Consider the following 17,694-nt stretch of genomic DNA (forward strand, 5'->3'; position numbering starts at 1 on the left):
CATGAGACAACCTTCGATCCATACGGAGGGCCCCACAAGTAGCCATCAGAAATCTGTTATTATGTGTGTGTGAATGATTGGCTTGGTTGGAATAACCAAGACAACTTTAGATCCATACGGAGGGCCTCACAAGTAGCCATCAGAAATCTGTTATGTGTGTGTGAATGATTGGCTTGGTTGGACACCCATGGGCGCATGTTTCAACAAGCCATCTATGGGTGTGTGTGCCACTGGTTCGTTTGGGCTCTATGAGGAGAACCACTAAAACCGTGTGATCCAATGGTTGGCTGAATGCTGTTTAAGGTACCTTCTGACTAAAGAACAGCTTTCCAACTAAAAGCTGTAAACTAAGAGAACAAGAAAAGGTCTACAAAGTTTATTTCTTACAACAAAGTCTAACTGAATGTTACCTGTTGGCTGGCATCTTGTTTGATGTTATCATCAGGGTCAAAGTCCTGCCAAGTTCTGGCTGGTTCAGGCAGCGCACCGTCAACAGGAGCCTGAGAGCCTGTCACCTGGAATTAAAACCACAAATAACTTACCAACATCATACAGACACCACAAATGACAGACTCAAGACCTGTAGAGTTAAATCATGTGAAGTTAGTCCCCAAAACCAAACAAGCTTTTCTAACTAAAGTGTTCCAGTCAGTTCTGGATGTCTAATCAGGTCCTATAACAGCATCTTTATGGATGTAGTGGAGCATCCTTCAGCATGACACTTTAGCCGTTTAGCTGTTGAGGATGTGTGGAACTATAGCTGTAATATAATCAGCCTCCATAATGTCCATAACCAAAATATGATCTAAAAACATGAGACAACCTTCGATCCATACGGAGGGCCCCACAAGTAGCCATCAGAAATCTGTTATTATGTGTGTGTGAATGATTGGCTTGGTTGGAATAACCAAGACAACTTTAGATCCATACGGAGGGCCCCACAAGTAGCCATCAGAAATCTGTTATGTGTGTGTGAATGATTGGCTTGGTTGGACACCCATGGGCGCATGTTTCAACAATCCATCTATGGGTGTGTGTGCCACTGGTTCGTTTGGGCTCTATGAGGAGAACCACTAAAACCGTGTGATCCAATGGTTGGCTGAATGCTGTTTAAGGTACCTTCTGACTAAAGAACAGCTTTCCAACTAAAAGCTGTAAACTAAGAGAACAAGAAAAGGTCTACAAAGTTTATTTCTTACAACAAAGTCTAACTGAATGTTACCTGTTGGCTGGCATCTTGTTTGATGTTATCATCAGGGTCAGAGTCCTGCCAAGTTCTGCCTGGTTCAGGCAGCGCACCGTCAACAGGAGCCTGAGAGCCTGTCACCTGGAATTAAAACCACAAATAACTTACCAACATCATACAGACACCACAAATGACAGACTCAAGACCTGTAGAGTTAAATCATGTGAAGTTAGTCCCCAAAACCAAACAAGCTTTTCTAACTAAAGTGTTCCAGTCAGTTCTGGATGTCTAATCAGGTCCTATAACAGCATCTTTATGGATGTAGTGGAGCATCATTAAGCATGACACTTCAGCCTTTTAGCTGTTGAGGATGTGTGGAACTATAGCTGTAATATAATCAGCCTCCATAATGTCCATAACCAAAATATGATCTAAAAACATGAGACAACCTTCGATCCATACGGAGGGCCCCACAAGTAGCCATCAGAAATCTGTTATTATGTGTGTGTGAATGATTGGCTTGGTTGGAATAACCAAGACAACTTTAGATCCATACGGAGGGCCTCACAAGTAGCCATCAGAAATCTGTTACGTGTGTGTGAATGATTGGCTTGGTTGGACACCCATGGGCGCATGTTTCAACAAGCCATCTATAGGTGTGTGTGCCACTGGTTCGTTTGGGCTCTATGAGGAGAACCACTAAAACCGTGTGATCCAATGGTTGGCTGAATGCTGTTTAAGGTACCTTCTGACTAAAGAACAGCTTTCCAACTAAAAGCTGTAAACTAAGAGAACAAGAAAAGGTCTACAAAGTTTAGTTCTTACAACAAAGTCTAACTGAATGTTACCTGTTGGCTGGCATCTTGTTTGATGTTATCATCAGGGTCAAAGTCCTGCCAAGTTCTGGCTGGTTCAGGCAGCGCACCGTCAACAGGAGCCTGAGAGCCTGTCACCTGGAATCAAAACCACAAATAACTTACCAACATCATACAGACACCACAAATGACAAACTCAAGACCTGTAGAGTGAAATCATGTGAAGTTAGTCCTCAAAACCAAACAAGCTTTTCTAACTAAAGTGTTCCAGTCAGTTCTGGATGTCTAATCAGGTCCTATAACAGCATCTTTATGGATGTAGTGGAGCATCCTTCAGCATGACACTTTAGCCGTTTAGCTGTTGAGGATGTGTGGAACTATAGCTGTAATATAATCAGCCTCTATAATGTCCATAACCAAAACATGATCTAAAAACATGAGACAACCTTCGATCCATACGGAGGGCCCCACAAGTAGCCATCAGAAATCTGTTATTATGTGTGTGTGAATGATTGGCTTGGTTGGAATAACCAAGACAACTTTAGATCCATACGGAGGGCCTCACAAGTAGCCATCAGAAATCTGTTATGTGTGTGTGAATGATTGGCTTGGTTGGACACCCATGGGCGCATGTTTCAACAAGCCATCTATAGGTGTGTGTGCCACTGGTTCGTTTGGGCTCTATGAGGAGAACCACTAAAACCGTGTGATCCAATGGTTGGCTGAATGCTGTTTAAGGTACCTTCTGACTAAAGAACAGCTTTCCAACTAAAAGCTGTAAACTAAGAGAACAAGAAAAGGTCTACAAAGTTTAGTTCTTACAACAAAGTCTAACTGAATGTTACCTGTTGGCTGGCATCTTGTTTGATGTTATCATCAGGGTCAAAGTCCTGCCAAGTTCTGGCTGGTTCAGGCAGCGCACCGTCAACAGGAGCCTGAGAGCCTGTCACCTGGAATTAAAACCACAAATAACTTACCAACATCATACAGACACCACAAATGACAGACTCAAGACCTGTAGAGTGAAATCATGTGAAGTTAGTCCCCAAAACCAAACAAGCTTTTCTAACTAAAGTGTTCCAGTCAGTTCTGGATGTCTAATCAGGTCCTATAACAGCATCTTTATGGATGTAGTGGAGCATCCTTCAGCATGACACTTTAGCTGTTTAGCTGTTGAGGATGTGTGGAACTATAGCTGTAATATAATCAGCCTCTATAATGTCCATAACCAAAATATGATCTAAAAACATGAGACAACCTTTGATCCATACGGAGGGCCCCACAAGTAGCCATCAGAAATCTGTTATTATGTGTGTGTGAATGATTGGCTTGGTTGGAATAACCAAGACAACTTTAGATCCATACGGAGGGCCCCACAAGTAGCCATCAGAAATCTGTTATGTGTGTGTGCATGATTGGCTTGGTTAGACCCCCATGGACGCATGTTTCAAAAATCCATCAATAAGTGTTTGTGCCACTGGTTCGTTTGGGCTCCATGAGGAGAACCACAAAAACCATGCGATCCAATGGTTGGCTGAATGCTGTTTAAGGTACCTTCTGACTAATGAACAGCTTTCCAACTAAAAGTTGTAAACTAAGAGAACAAGAAAAGGTCTACAAAGTTTATTTCTTACAACAAAGTCTAACTGAATGTTACCTGTAGGCTGCCATCTTGTTTGATCCTATCATAAGGGTAAGAGTCCTGCCAAGTTCTGGCTGGTTCAAGCAGCGCACCATCAACAGCCTGAGAGCCTGTCACCTGGAATTAAAACCACAAATAACTTACCAACATCATACAGACGCCACAAATGACAGACTCAAGACCTGTATAGTTAATCATGTGAAGTTAGTCCCCAAAACCAAACAAGCCCTTCTAACTAAAGTGTTCCAGTCAGTTCTGGATGTCTAATCAGGTCCTCTAACAGCATCTTTATGGATGTAGTGGAGCATCATTAAGCATGACACTTCAGCCATTTAGCTGTTGAGGATGTGTGGAACTATAGCTGTAATATAATCAGCCTCCATAATGTCCGTAACCAAAAGTATGATCTAAAAACATGAGACAACCTTCGATCCATACGGAGGGCCCCACAAGTAGCCATATTTAGGAAATCTGTTATGTGTGTGTGAATGATTATCTTGGTTGGAATAACCAAAACAACCTTAGATCCATAAGGAGGGCCCCACAAGTATCCATCAGAAATCTGTTAAGTGTGTGTGAATGATTGGCTTGGTTAGACCCCCATGGACGCATGTTTCAACAATCCATCTATCGGTGTGTGTGCCACTGGTTCGTTTGGGCTCCATGAGTAGAACCACAAAAACCATGCGATCCAACGGTTGGCTGAATGCTGTTTAAGGTACAACAAAGTCTAAATGAATGTTACCTGTAGGCTGGTATCCTGTTTGATGCTATCATCAGGGTAAGAGTCCTGCAAAGTTCTGGCTGGTTCAAGCAGCGCATCATCAACAGAAGCCTGAGAGTAATTCAAGTAAAAGAGATTGATGCATCAATACTAGGAAAGAAAAACAAGAAATCAAACATTTTGTATCATATAACTAGTCTTTTAGTAAAATAAAAGTTAGCTTACAGAAATAAAAACTTGCAACATTTCAAAAGAAAAGTTGAGATGGAAATGTCTTTTTGAACGTCAAAGCACTAAATAAAAAAATTGTTAATTCCACAATCCTGATGAGTTATTGAAATATTGCTTCTGAGTGACTCACTAATATAGGGTATTTTATTCCAGTCTCTTTCTAGAATTCATAATTCTTGTATAGAAAATATTTGGATATACATACCACCAGTCATGATTCTGCCATTCAAAGTCAAAGAAAAATGTACTCTCCTTTTCAGAGTACTTGGTTGTTTGGCATTTTTCTGCCGACAGAAGTTGACCCCTGTATTCTAAGATGAAATCTCCTTGTTCAAAGGGCTGGGTAGCACACACGCCTCTTCCTGCAAGGACATTTTATATAAAACCATTGGTTATGAGAAAATATTTCTTTAAGATACACCTTTAACCAAATAATTGTGGTGTTATCTTACAATTTTAATACTAAGTTCTCGCTTAGAAACAGAAATACAACAACCAATCTGAATTTGATTGTTGTTTGTGTCATTTTATAAAATAAATAAACATATATACTTAATGGATAAATGGTCTAAAAATGAGTTTATTACCTTTTTGATCATCAATAAATCTTTCCACTAGTCCAGGTTTGTCCTTTGAGGATTGAATGTAAAAGGTTGCTTCATCAGCAGGCTTTTTTCTTGCTTTCCTTTTGGACATTTCTGTCTCTAAAAAATAATTCAAAACATGGCAGAGAGTACTTTAACAAGCACTCTATATTAATTTTAAAAGATTTGTAATCATCCACTGTATAAAGACTGAAGGAATAAGCCTGGCCTGAGAACTAACAGAACAAGAGTGATTAAAGAAAGAATATTTTTCTATAATCTTTTTCAGAAAATACTGATATATTAATGAAAATGTTTGTCGGTTTGAAGCTGAGCTTTGTTTCTTCTAACTAGTCACAGTTCCAACCAGATCCAAAAAAGGACTGAAACAGCCCTTTACCTAAGTGCAGGGGTGTCCAAGTCCAGTCCTCGAGGGCCGCATTCCTCCATGTTTTCCAAGTTTCCCTCGTTAAACACACCTGATTCAATGATCAGGCTCCTGCACAGGTGTGTTTAACGAGGGGAAACTCGGAAAACATGGAGGAATGCGGCCCTCGAGGACTGGACTTGGACACCCCTGCCTAAGTGGGTAGGTGTGTAGAATGCACACAGACTGAAAACTAGATGTACAGACACTAAATAGTGCAAAAGCACCATTTACCCCATTATTATTCAATTGGGGTACTCCACCCCACCAACAAGACCTCCCTAGACCCCCCCAAAGATCACAGCATGTAGTAATTCTACATGTTCACAGCTAATTTTATTATCTCAATAACAACAAGTAATGTCATGAGCTATTTCTGTCTCTACGTGGTCACTCTTCTACTTTCAGCTCTTCCTTGAGTCAATGTGTGTTGTGAACTGAATTCTTACAAACCCAAAAGCTGGACAAAAATATGCACGACATAACGCTGACATCCTGCTGAGTCACGTGTAGGCATGTCAAGACATGTCTGTCAGCAGGCAAGAGTGCACAGGAAAACATATTACAAAAACCAGCAAAGTAGGCACATGTATCATTACTTTTATAATGCAGTAACTAGATAGTAACTCAAATACCTTAAATGAGAATAACTTGTAACTATAACTACCTATTTTTAAAAAACTAACATGGCCAACACAGCACAGCAGCGGTGCTGCATCCAAAGAAAAGTTATTTCAATAGTTTTACCAGTATAACTCATACTTTACAGGAGCTACCAACTCGTTTTTATTATGTTTCTGTTTGAAAAGTGAACGTAGCATCCTGATTAGCGCTAGCTAATTAGCTAATTTCCGGATAGTTTTATTTGCGTCAGAATGCTTGTGTTATCTAAAGAAAGCATTCTTACATGATAGAAAACCACCGAGACATACAGAAGACATGCAGATATATCATAACACTGAGCTTTACCACGTGTTTAACGAGTTTTGAAGAGGTTTCGGCAATTACGGCCAGAGTCCGGTTCTGGGGTTAGCAACTATGAAACATTAGCACATCGAAATCACCCTGAATATAACACTGAGCAATTATACATGCTGTCGTTCTCTTTTACACCATTGTTTTTAAAACAACTGTAAGCTAAGATGAATGACAAGTTAAAAAGCCGGACTTTCTGAGGGGAAAACGTTACGCCATCCGAGTGGCAATATACCGAATCCGAAGCCATAATCATTGCATATAAACCCCTCGGGGTCTGGACAAAAAGCATTTCTACATCAGTTTCATGTACTTAGTATTTACATGCAGTTGATTTACTCACCGTGTATGTTGTGTTTCGATAGGAGCAGCGTGTCTTCGTCGCGGAGCAGTCTCAGCCTTGCGCCGTCACACGTAGCGAAGTGCCGTTAAGCCGGCGGTTTTAGCCGCATGAAGCTAACACATGCAATACCTGCTGATTAAACTAATATGTAAACTGATGGTAAAGAATAAATTACTATTTATTTATACCTTTATTTTTATGTTTAGAACATGAAAAATGCACGAGACAGTTTTTAAAATAAGCCTAATAGAATGAGCGTATTTTTATAAAGCAAACAAGTGTCATGAATATTAAATAACATGTAGATAAATTGCAATTGTAATGCAGGAATTTTATGTTTACACTATTATTTTAGCTGCTATGGTTACTAAAATAATAATTACCTGGTTTAAATCTACAGGAAATAGCATTTTATTTTCTTAATCAACACTCGGATCACGAGGTGCCCTGATTGGTTGAATCATACACACTTCCGGTAGTGTGTATACTTGCAATACCACTTGCCATGGTCGGGGGGACGCTACTGAGCACACACACTTCACACACACATTTCTCAACATTGCGACCATGTGGGGTAAGTGAAAAAAATTCGTGAGGCATGTTGTTAGAGCATTTCAAGCTGTTTTAGAGTGGTTTCCCGAGTGGGGTCCAGGATTTTGGACCCCACAACGACACAGGGCCCCACTTTGTTGGTGGGCTCCCTGTCTTCGGACCCCCCATACTAATAAAAACAAGTGCACACACACACACACACACACACACACACACACACACACACACACACACACACACACACACACACACACACACACACACACACACACACACACACAACACACACACACACACACACACACACACACACACACACACACACACACACACACACGCACGTATATATATGTATGTGTGTGTGTGTGTGTGTGTATTTCAGTTGACATTTTTATATTGGCAAGTTTTGCCACGATGGCAGTCACACTGGCAGTACAACTATGCAATATCGTATCCATGAAGCTACGACCACACATTCATCAATCATAAATTTCTCAGACATGCTTTTCTGATCTGTTTGGAGCAAGGTCAACGGAAAGTAAATTACGTCAGTATGGTATAGTAGGTCTAGATAGCACTTGATTAAAGTTAATTATCTTGAAATGTGATACTCTACTTATGATATAATCCAGCCATCTGGGGTTGATCCCAGCTGACTTGGTGAAAGGCAGGGCACACCCTGGACTGAGAGCCAGCTAATATTATATCATAAAATCAAACTGATTACATCAATCAGTGTAATTACTATATAGATGAATTTCAATTATTTAAATGAAACATTTGCATTATTTTAAATAAAATAACCTCCCATAATTTAATCTATTTAAGCCTATTGTATTTGTGTTTTTTCTTTTTACTACTTTACAAAAAGGTGTAGAGCCCCTACCATCATTCATCCTAATATTGTGTACCCTAAACAACATACTCCAGGCTCTAAATGGCGCAATTAATAAAAAGAGAATGCAAATATTTTCCCTTATCCATTATTAATGTGAACTGGTTGTAGCAATTCTCTAGTCGCCAGAATGACAAGGAAGATGAATGAGCATTTTAAAATGTTGCTTGGGCTAGCTCATGTTAGCAGCAGCTTGTGTTGTTAGTTACCTGTCATAGTACTAATTGCTTTCTGTTTTGGCTGCCGACCTGTCACAAACCATAACGGAAGAATCTGGACAATGAAATAGAATAGTGGGACCAGAGTTGTTACGCTGCATTATTTCTCTGCAAGAAATTTGCGTGCGTGTGTGCGTCCATGTGTGTGTGTTGGGGGGCTGGATCTAGTTTATGGTATATTGACAGCTCAAGAAAACAGTGATCCCTCGTTTACCGCGGGAGATGCGTTCCAGAACCACCCGGAAGTAGCGAAGTAGAAAAGGTATATGTGTTATTTTGAAATTGAATTGAATTAAAATTGAATTTCTTGTTGCCCGCTGGAGGGCATGGATGTATTGCAAGTCAATTAGAAGAGCAATAAAAGAGCATTAGAGAGCATTAGAGAGCCTTGCCAAGCAATACAACGTGTCCACCTTCAGAATTACAACACTACATTAACTGCGAAACCAAAGTGAGTCACAATCGCGCATGAATCTCCTGTTGCAATGTGGCCCACTACACGATATTAAAGCTTTTTAAACCCTCTCCAATACTTTAACGCGACCTAAAACTTTCCCATTCCCTTAATAACCATTCCCACACTGCTCTGTGCATGTATTGTACCTTCACAATAGATAAAAGAACAAACGCGTAACATTGTCACTGGTTGGTGCTGTTGCCTCATGCATGGCTGGCTGCTGGCCTCCTGCGCTTGAACTCAGTCACGTCCGGAGTGACGCACATTGCTCACAGGCACGTCCCGCGTTATCAGCGTGTATTTAAACGTCGTTCTCCTGTTACCTATAAACCCGAGAAATAGCGAATCCGCAATAGGTCAAGAGCAAAGTGGTGAGGGATCACTGAACTGCTAAATTCAAAACTCAAACATAATGTTAAATGTGTTGTTTTGTCTTGCTGCTCGAGGATTGGATGGTACCTGTGATGTGATGTGTTAGTCTCACCATGGTGGACTGTGATCCTCACCCTAAAAAATCCAGTGTCTCCAACATGTTGCCTCTTGTTGCAATGGATGACTTGTGCTTTGTCCAATACATTGTCATTACACCCTTTTCTATGGTGTTGTAGTGCGCCACTCCGATTTTGCGACACATTTGAAGAAAGTAGCAGTGGCTATTATTGCACAAATTTGGTGTATTGGCTTGCTATTCACTCATGTTTACAGCTGTCTGAGTAGGAGGTTCTCGAATGCCGGGTGAGTGTCGGTCATCCATAATAAGTGACTGTTAAATGGAGCAGGCAGCATCCGTTGACAATAAAGGCAGCGAGGGAGGCAGAAGAAGACTTGTGTGTCAGTCTGCGGATAGTGAAATGAAGCTCAGGGATTACTCCCTCAGAGGTGGCATGGAAGAGGCAAATTGAAAAGGGAGGGGTGGGGAAAACTCTGGCAAACAATTCATGTTTGTCACCTGGTGGTGCCCTCACACCGGCTGGATTTTGTTATCAGTCGCCTGCAGTCTCTCTACCATTTTCCCATTGTTTTTCGGTGCGCCACTGAAGCCCACCGTGGTTGCTCTGAGCCCTCCATGAAGAAAGCCCGCGGCTGGGTTGAGCGAGGAGCCGCAAGTGCTCGGCTTTAACCCCTGTGAGCTTTGTGCGTTCCACCACTTGAGAGGGAACTTGTGCTAAGCTTTGGCAGGTCAAATGTGGGAGTATTCTCACAGAAGAAGGTTCAGGGGATTTTGTCTATTGTTGGTGAGGCCAGGTCAAGGTCACTGTATATTTTTTCAAACACAGCCCCCATGATAATATTTACTGCATCTCTCCTGTGGCATCAAGGGTTAAGACGAAAAAAAACCCGAAAAAAACCTTAGCAGCTGCACATAGTGTCATGGAAGTTGACTGATCCAGAAAAAAACTTTCTTTAAAAGGGACTAAACTTGCCAAATACGTTGAAAAATAAATTCTTCCTCTGAGGAAAACGACTCAAGTAAAAAAGTACAAACCCTGAAATGTACAAAACTAAAAATAAAATTTCACTGTCAATTATATACAATAGATTTTTTTTTTGCTTTTTCATACCTTTATAACAAAAATAAATGTCACTTTATTCTTGACCTCTCACTTTGCTTAGGGTTCTAATTTTCTACAATTACTAAAAATATCCTTGAGGAAGATACAGAAAAAGTCAGGTTAATAAATTATTGTGTGCTGGCTGGTGCGCCGATTCGGAAGTCGAAAATTGGTTCATAGGTAGATGCAAAAATAATCATAAGGCTCTGGCTTAGCACTATTGCTTTCCAACACTGTCACGGCTACTATGGTGAATTCACACTTGTGTAGCAATAAGATGGCTACTATGACATGCTTGTAAACCACTGCTTAAAACCACCTTTTGAAATGTGGATTCCACAGAACATGGTCCAGAATCATCATCATGGCAGTCACACTAACAACAACCAATATTTGGCCCCCATCACTTGGTTGGTTCAAGATGATTGTCTTTGAAGCTGCTGTTCCAGTCAATTACACTTCAAAGTGCTTAAAAAAAAAAGATAAACTGTGTGGACAACATGATCTTGTATCAAGATAAGAGGAAAACAACAAGCGTTTGGTTATTTGATTGCAGCTTGTGTTCTTCAAGTTAAAAAAGCAAACAAAGTGAGACTTAAATTTTCCTTGTGCTGACATTTGGCTGACTGTGTCTTTGAATGGAGTGTCTTTGCTGCAGATTTGCCAGCTTCTTCTTCTCAGCTACAAGGTAAAATGGAAATGAGCACGCATGAGTGTGGATTTTCCGTTTGAAAATGCGGCCCACTCTGAATTGCACCGTGACACAAGAAAAAAAGTGGGTATTTTGATTGATTGAATTCCTTCCACTCGTTGTGCAGAGCTCACCATACAGCTATCTAACACCCAGAAAAGTCAAATGAATTCCTATAACTTTGAGAGGAGGCTCACAGAAAAAGTCTTTTACTCGGAAGAAAAAAAAATAGCATACATATTACAGTCATCCCCCTTAGTCAGACCAGCCCCCTTAAGCTATCTGAGTGGAGCTTTTGGAGGACAGGATTAAAAATTAATATTGGCTCAGGATTGACAGCAAACACCATTTGATGTGAGCCACAAAGAGTCTGTGGGGTTGTGGGCAGCTGACAGTTCCGCAGGCACCACAAAGCTCAGTAAGAGGGACAGGATGGGGATGGACAGGTTGAGGATCAGTGAGACTCTACTCCGGTTATCTCCCTTCAGTGTGCATGGCAACTTTCTGTATGACTACGCGGCACGCATACCTCGAAGTCACCGTCCTCAGCCTCCACTTCTGCCGCTATGGGTAGCGTCCTGGTTTGGCTCCTGATGTAGCACCTCTGATGTTCAGCAAAGCGGATAGCAGTGAGTCCCTTTGAAAACATGGAGGAAAGAAAAAGCTTGCTCAGAAATTCGGATACATCTTTCATTCATTAACTCCATGTGATGCGCATCTCTCATAAGCACTCGGGTAGTTGTATTGAAAGGTGTCCATTTGAAAAGATAATCAAAGCCAGAGTAGTTAATACACAATGAGTTCTTTGAAATCATTTTTTTGGGGTAGTGTTTTATGCAATTGATGAAGTGTTCACAAGTGCAACTGGCCGCTCTAAAGTGCAATAGATGGAAAAGTGTATGTGAGAGTAGAACTAACATGGAAGCCAACATTTTGCCATATAAAAATGACGCGGCGTTGCTGCAAACGAGCTTGAAATAACACCAATGCTGTAACACTAGCTATCTTTAGGAGTTGTTGAATAAAATACGCCTCAAGGCTAAAGAGCAAATGACTTGGAGTCATTCCAAGTGACACTTGCCTCTTGGCCCTCAAAAGGGCACGGAAGTCCTTTGTGAGCTGCAGCAATGCAGCTCAGTGCTAACCGCTAACCTTCAGCCAACCAATGATTGTTTGATTTAATTAATGTTTCTGGGCATTTTTAATGACCTGGGGAAACCCTATGTAGTACAATAGGCCCTTTTTTTTTTGCCGCACGTTATGTAGTAATGGCAGACTATTGACCAATGCAGCTAGGCTCCTGCTTTAAAGCGAAACAGAAGACAAATGGCACGGGTGTTCTGCTGTGGCTGTACAACACTTCATAGTCTATACACCAGAGAGTAGAGTGACACGCTTGGAGAATGAAGTGTTTTCTGCAGAGTGCCCCCATTGAATTAGCCACTCACAGGTTTCTCTCGCCTTCTTAATCTGTGCAGTCAAGTGTGGAAGTCACTGTCTTCAGTCGCAGCCGGTGATTCTCCACCGAGTGCTCTGTTCGGTCTGACACGCTGAGCCTCAACGGGCACGAGAGAGATCTTTTAATTCGCTCCACACTATTGTATGTTAATCTAACATATTCAGCCGAGACAGCGTCTGAAACACGCGCAACAAGATCAGATTTTATCCAATTTATTTCCTGCAGAGAGCTGCTCATTCATCACACTGTATTAGAAGAGACAGCAGGATCTACATCTGCCGTAGAATGTCATCAGCTGAAAATTGCATGAGTGGTGCCACGAAAATGAACTTGATTTTCTCTAAATTTAATTGCGGCGACCCACTGATTGCTGTGACATCTCCTTTTTAATCAGTTAACTTGACCCTGTGGCCACTGGGTCTACACTGTGGATTTTTGGGGAAGGTGCAATCACTTAGAAAACAGACAGTGGCCACACATGACATGATACAATGTGAAGCCTGTCGTGATCTACCGCTTGTAATTTCATCTGCGTCGGGACAATAATAGTCTCTAGCACAGAAGCATGATGTTTATGCCTGGCTTTATTGTGATGAGTCTCCGTTTAATTTGGCTACGCTGTAGCGGGGAGTGGCGGGCGGGGAAGCAAAGGGCATTCTTGTGATGAGATGCAATGATTACTGGGCTTGGTCAACCAGAAAATGAAGACAGACACATTAACACAGGAATGAGAAATGGAAAGCAATGTCATTTTGAGAGATGGCGCTAGGAGAAGGGGAAAAGTAGTCCACTTGGTGTGTCCATTTGCCAGACGCTCAGCTGCGTCTATTCAACAAGATGGAGGACATAACAGCATGTATCATTCAGATCCTGTGAAGAAAGATCTTGAAGCAATGTCAGCAAGTCTCACGCAGCCTTGTTCTGAAAAGTTTCACCGCAGTGATTTGCATAATTATTTTCAACCTATATTCAGTTCAACATTTGGGGGGGAAAACACATGAATAAAGGCAGTGCCACCCTGTTACATCACACTACTTCATCTCTTGATCTAATTGCTTTTGTCTCCTCGAGCAGTCCATGGACATTCACCACAAAAAATATAACAAGGATAAAAAAATTGTAAACTTGGTATCTCTCTAACAATGTCAATATAAAGTAAACATTATTATATATCGTGAAACTTATTCTTTGTGTAGTTTATTCATGGATAAATGCTTTGCTATTTTCTTTCCCTGACATTTCAGGTGGCACTATTCATGACCCATAAAGTATTTATATTTTCACCAAGATACAAATACTTGCTAAAAAAAAAAAAAAAAAAAAAAAAGGGACATTTTTGGGCACATCGAGGCCGCCCCAAATGGTCATTCATTATTTGAAAGACGGTGATTCCATTGGATGGACCTTAATGTAGGCAATTCTAAACATTTTTAGAGAGGGTGTCAATCACTTACATTTTTTTAGTATTTGCGGTAGAGCTAGGTCACGATTTCGCGGTACATTAAAACGACAGTCAACTGGCTCAACGCCACATCGTTTTTGTCTGGGGCTGAAGTGGTAACACTGGACGCTCCATTAGAACGGGCTGGAGTCGCTCAGTCTATCGTTTTATGGATGTTAAGCATGTACCCGCCAGTATTAATGGTGCCGTCACAGATGCGCAAGTCAGTGCATCAATGCCGTGGGCGCCAACGCGAACCCTCGAAGCGCCGCAGATGCTGCCTTGTCAACCAAGTGGAGAGAGCAATCTGGTTGTGGCTTTTCCTCCTCGGCCCAGAGGACATGCCATCCGTGACGCGGGGGAACAATCTAAGACCATCGGAGCACAGAACACATCTCCTGAAGTCAACCTCACTTCTAATGTCACTTCTTTTGTGCTCCTCTACACAGTAGACTTGAAGGTCACATGTCTTAAAGGTCACATGTGGTCACTCCTGTGGGGAGATGTTTTCCCCCATGAGTTTACATTTAATTTTGTTGTTGCACAGTTTGTCCCAAAGTAGTGAAGGTTGAACCTCTCAATGATATACTTCATGTTTTTGTGGAGGTCTTATATTCATGGTCAAAATGTATTATTTTATGGGAAGAAATTCTCATGTAAATTGTATATCTAAGTGAGCTGTCAAAGTTTGGTGTTATAACACATACGTAACATGACAGATAAAGTTCTTGTTAGCACCCGCCATACTGGACAGAACATATGTGCTGTCTTGTGGATGTTTTAAGGGTAGCAGTGGTTTTGTATTTCACAATTATTTTCACACTCTCAGACCTAAATGATGACCGTCTTGCCTTGTTAGCCAGACATTTTGCATTTTGACGACAGCAGCTGACGGAGTAGTCGACAGTCCTCTGTAAATTGTCCATTTGGAAGACGAGAAAATATTTAAATTACCAACTGTGATCACCAGCTCATTCTGAATTTAATAAGGATACCCGCTTGCCTCATCTGTTGCCACACCGGCCAAGAGAAGTGACAATGGCTCAGCCATGCAGACATCACTGTGACTCCATGCGAGTACGCCACATGTAAAGCGAAGCAGTTGCTTTGTTTGATGATGAATCAAGTGGGCTGTGCTCACACCACTGCTGTGGGTGCCGCCCTTCTTTGAAAAAGCCCAGTCCAACCAAATTCGCACAGATTTAGACTTGCATAGGTCACCAAAATTGAGCTGGAGGTGTTCAGTGCAAGTTTGTTGCCAAATTCAATAATTATTATTTCACTGGAAGAATGGCCGCTTCTTTGCTCTCAGGATGTATTTTTCCTCCCTGTTGTTTACGAATTGTGAATTGTTGCGGAAGATAAACAGCTGAAAATCATTTGTGGCTCAGAATTCTGGTGGCATAAAGCCCAGAATGCCCTCGGGCTTGATGGGACCGTGTCTGGACTGGCCAAGCGCGGTCATTTTCAATAACAAGCAACGGTCTCCTTTTTCTTTTTGTTAGAAATCAATTTTCACCATCAGCACACAGCTGCCTCTCAGTGTGTTTTATACCACCTCATTCCCATTCTTCTTTCTTCTTCTCAGAATAAGGTTTGAATTACTGTGCTTACTAGCTTGTTACTTAGTCTTTCATGGAAGAGCATTGAGTCGCCTGAGGGGATGTGCTTCACTAGCGCGAAGTGGCACAAGCAACAGGCTTGTGTGTGTGTGTGTGTGTGTAGGGGGGGGTCAGCTTGGCGAGAAAACATAGAAAGAGGCAAGATAAAGAAATGGCGCGATGGAGGGGGGCGGGTGATTGATGTTAACACTCTGCTGGCCATTGTAACCGAAACAATGACAAGTGAATATGTTTGCTTTGTCCTGAATTGAAGGTTTATCTATTGACATTTCATAGTCACTAAATAATGTTGTAAGAATATTGGCTCCCACCAGCAAGTTGAGCATTTTGGGTCCTTTGTCTGAGTCGCTGGTTGTGCAACCTCCCTCAGACTGGAGCAGGATTTAGAAATGAAAGGTAAGCTAATGAGTTTTGCTGGAGACAAAATTGCTACTGCAAAAGCTGCTGTGTGAAACAAATGGAGACAGGCTCCCTAATAGTGTTTGTAGTGCAAACGACTTGCTACTATAGAATTAGTCTTTTAGGAAAGAGCAACCCTCCCTCTTGAGGCTGCTGTGAGTGCCTTTAAACCGTAAATCTGCTCTTCTAATGACTGTGTGTTTAAGCGGTTATTACAGGAATTTGTGGTCATTCTCTCATTCATTCTCTGCACCAATTATCCTGTTTGTGGGGAGCTGAAGCCATTCCTGGCGGAGAGAAGGGAAACGCCCTGGCTGGCGCAGACAGCAAATCACGTATTAACATTTACACTCACACCTGACCTGCATCTGGGTGGTTTCTGAGCTGTCCGAAAGATTGTCTGTAATGCCTTTAAAGAATGATTCAATTGAAATATTTTGGAAACAGAGGTTAATTAACAATTCTTCCTAAGTAAATGTTTTAAAACAAACAGCTCTTAAAGGGCAAATGTATTCGACTTTAAAGTTAAATGAACCTGAACTGTACTCGTGCGGTGCTCATCCCACACTTTGACAATTACTGATCTATATGATCTCACAACTGCAAATTATCATTATCAGCTATTATTTCGTTACCTTTTAGTCACTAACGTTTTCAAAGGCCAACAAGTAAACATGATCCGCCACATTTCTACTGAATGCACTTGAGTAATACCTTCACTCACATGTTTAAAGTCGTGCACTTCGAGCACCTCTTGACTCCCATTTCCAATTCGGAAGATTTCAATCTGCCGAATCGAGTCGATCTCCAACAGGCTGGGTGTTTCGACACCATCCAGAACCGCTTTGTACTCGTGGTCGTAGACCTAAAAGGATAGAAGAATAAACATCACCAAATTGCACACCAATAGTGAAAGGCTGCAATCTAGTTTAGGACAAATAAAGTGCCTAAAAAATACAGCAATGTTAAAATGCACATTAAAAATGACAAATGCAATCATTGATCAGTGAGTTTTCCTCAAATATCTAAAATAAATAGTTACAAAGCGTTCTCCTCACTGTGGCCCTAAAGCAGTGAAGACACGCTTGGATGACAGTTAAAATTCCCTGTTTGAAAAACGATTCATGCCCACCAGCTGAAAATATGCCATTAATATTTATGCGAGGGTTGTTGTGTTTGTGAGGAGAAATATATCGTGGAGTCCATCTTCATCTTTCTCTGCCAATGAGACGCATTATTAGTGAATACATTCAAACGGGACTCTGTCAGAATGTATGTACATCAGACACATCTGTCCGCCAATGCACAAAGACAAAATTGGCTTTCACGTTTCGCTCTCCCACACGCTCATTTTTTGGTGTCTGCCTGCTTACATGATGTCATCAGAAGCCTTTTTTGTGTGGTTGGAGAACAATAGGGTGATAATAGGATACAATTCTTAATAGCAAATCGCTGTAAGAGTCGCATTGGCTTATAAATC

The 17,694-nt window shown here is 41.4% G+C and overlaps 2 protein-coding genes across 4 annotated transcripts in view; both read right to left on the reverse strand.

The window, feature by feature from the left end:
* tnmd (tenomodulin) overlaps positions 1 to 17,694 on the reverse strand; it is a 61,369-nt gene that overhangs the window by 15,518 nt on the left and 28,157 nt on the right. Inside the window, exons 3-4 of the mRNA XM_088387813.1 lie at positions 16,939 to 17,079; positions 11,823 to 11,930 (exon numbers count right to left, since the gene is read on the reverse strand). Coding sequence (XP_088243939.1) covers positions 11,823 to 11,930; positions 16,939 to 17,079 — 249 coding nt within the window. The remainder of the gene's footprint in view (positions 1 to 11,822; positions 11,931 to 16,938; positions 17,080 to 17,694) is intronic.
* Positions 2,848 to 7,769, reverse strand: LOC148404515 (histone-lysine N-methyltransferase set-1-like). Of its 3 annotated transcripts, XR_015861315.1 has the most exons (6): positions 6,928 to 7,768; positions 5,186 to 5,302; positions 4,804 to 4,960; positions 4,389 to 4,478; positions 3,659 to 3,760; positions 2,848 to 2,951 (listed from the first exon to the last, which is right to left on the reverse strand). XR_015861315.1 is itself a non-coding variant. In XM_088389838.1 (5 exons), the coding sequence occupies exons 2-5, from the start codon at positions 5,292 to 5,294 to the stop codon at positions 3,757 to 3,759; spliced, it is 360 nt and encodes a 119-aa protein (XP_088245964.1). In that variant the 5' UTR covers positions 5,295 to 5,302; positions 6,928 to 7,769; the 3' UTR covers positions 3,653 to 3,756. The 3 variants fall into 3 exon arrangements, 1 of the variants encoding a protein (XP_088245964.1); XR_015861319.1 differs by lacking the exon at positions 6,928 to 7,768 and having other exon boundaries at positions 5,186 to 5,635; XM_088389838.1 differs by lacking the exon at positions 2,848 to 2,951 and having other exon boundaries at positions 3,653 to 3,760; positions 6,928 to 7,769.

The sequence above is a fragment of the Syngnathus floridae genome, chromosome 1, assembly GCF_059516105.1.
Source record: "Syngnathus floridae isolate MCC-2025c chromosome 1, RoL_Sflo_1.0, whole genome shotgun sequence".
Taxonomy (NCBI): Eukaryota; Metazoa; Chordata; class Actinopteri; order Syngnathiformes; family Syngnathidae; genus Syngnathus; species Syngnathus floridae.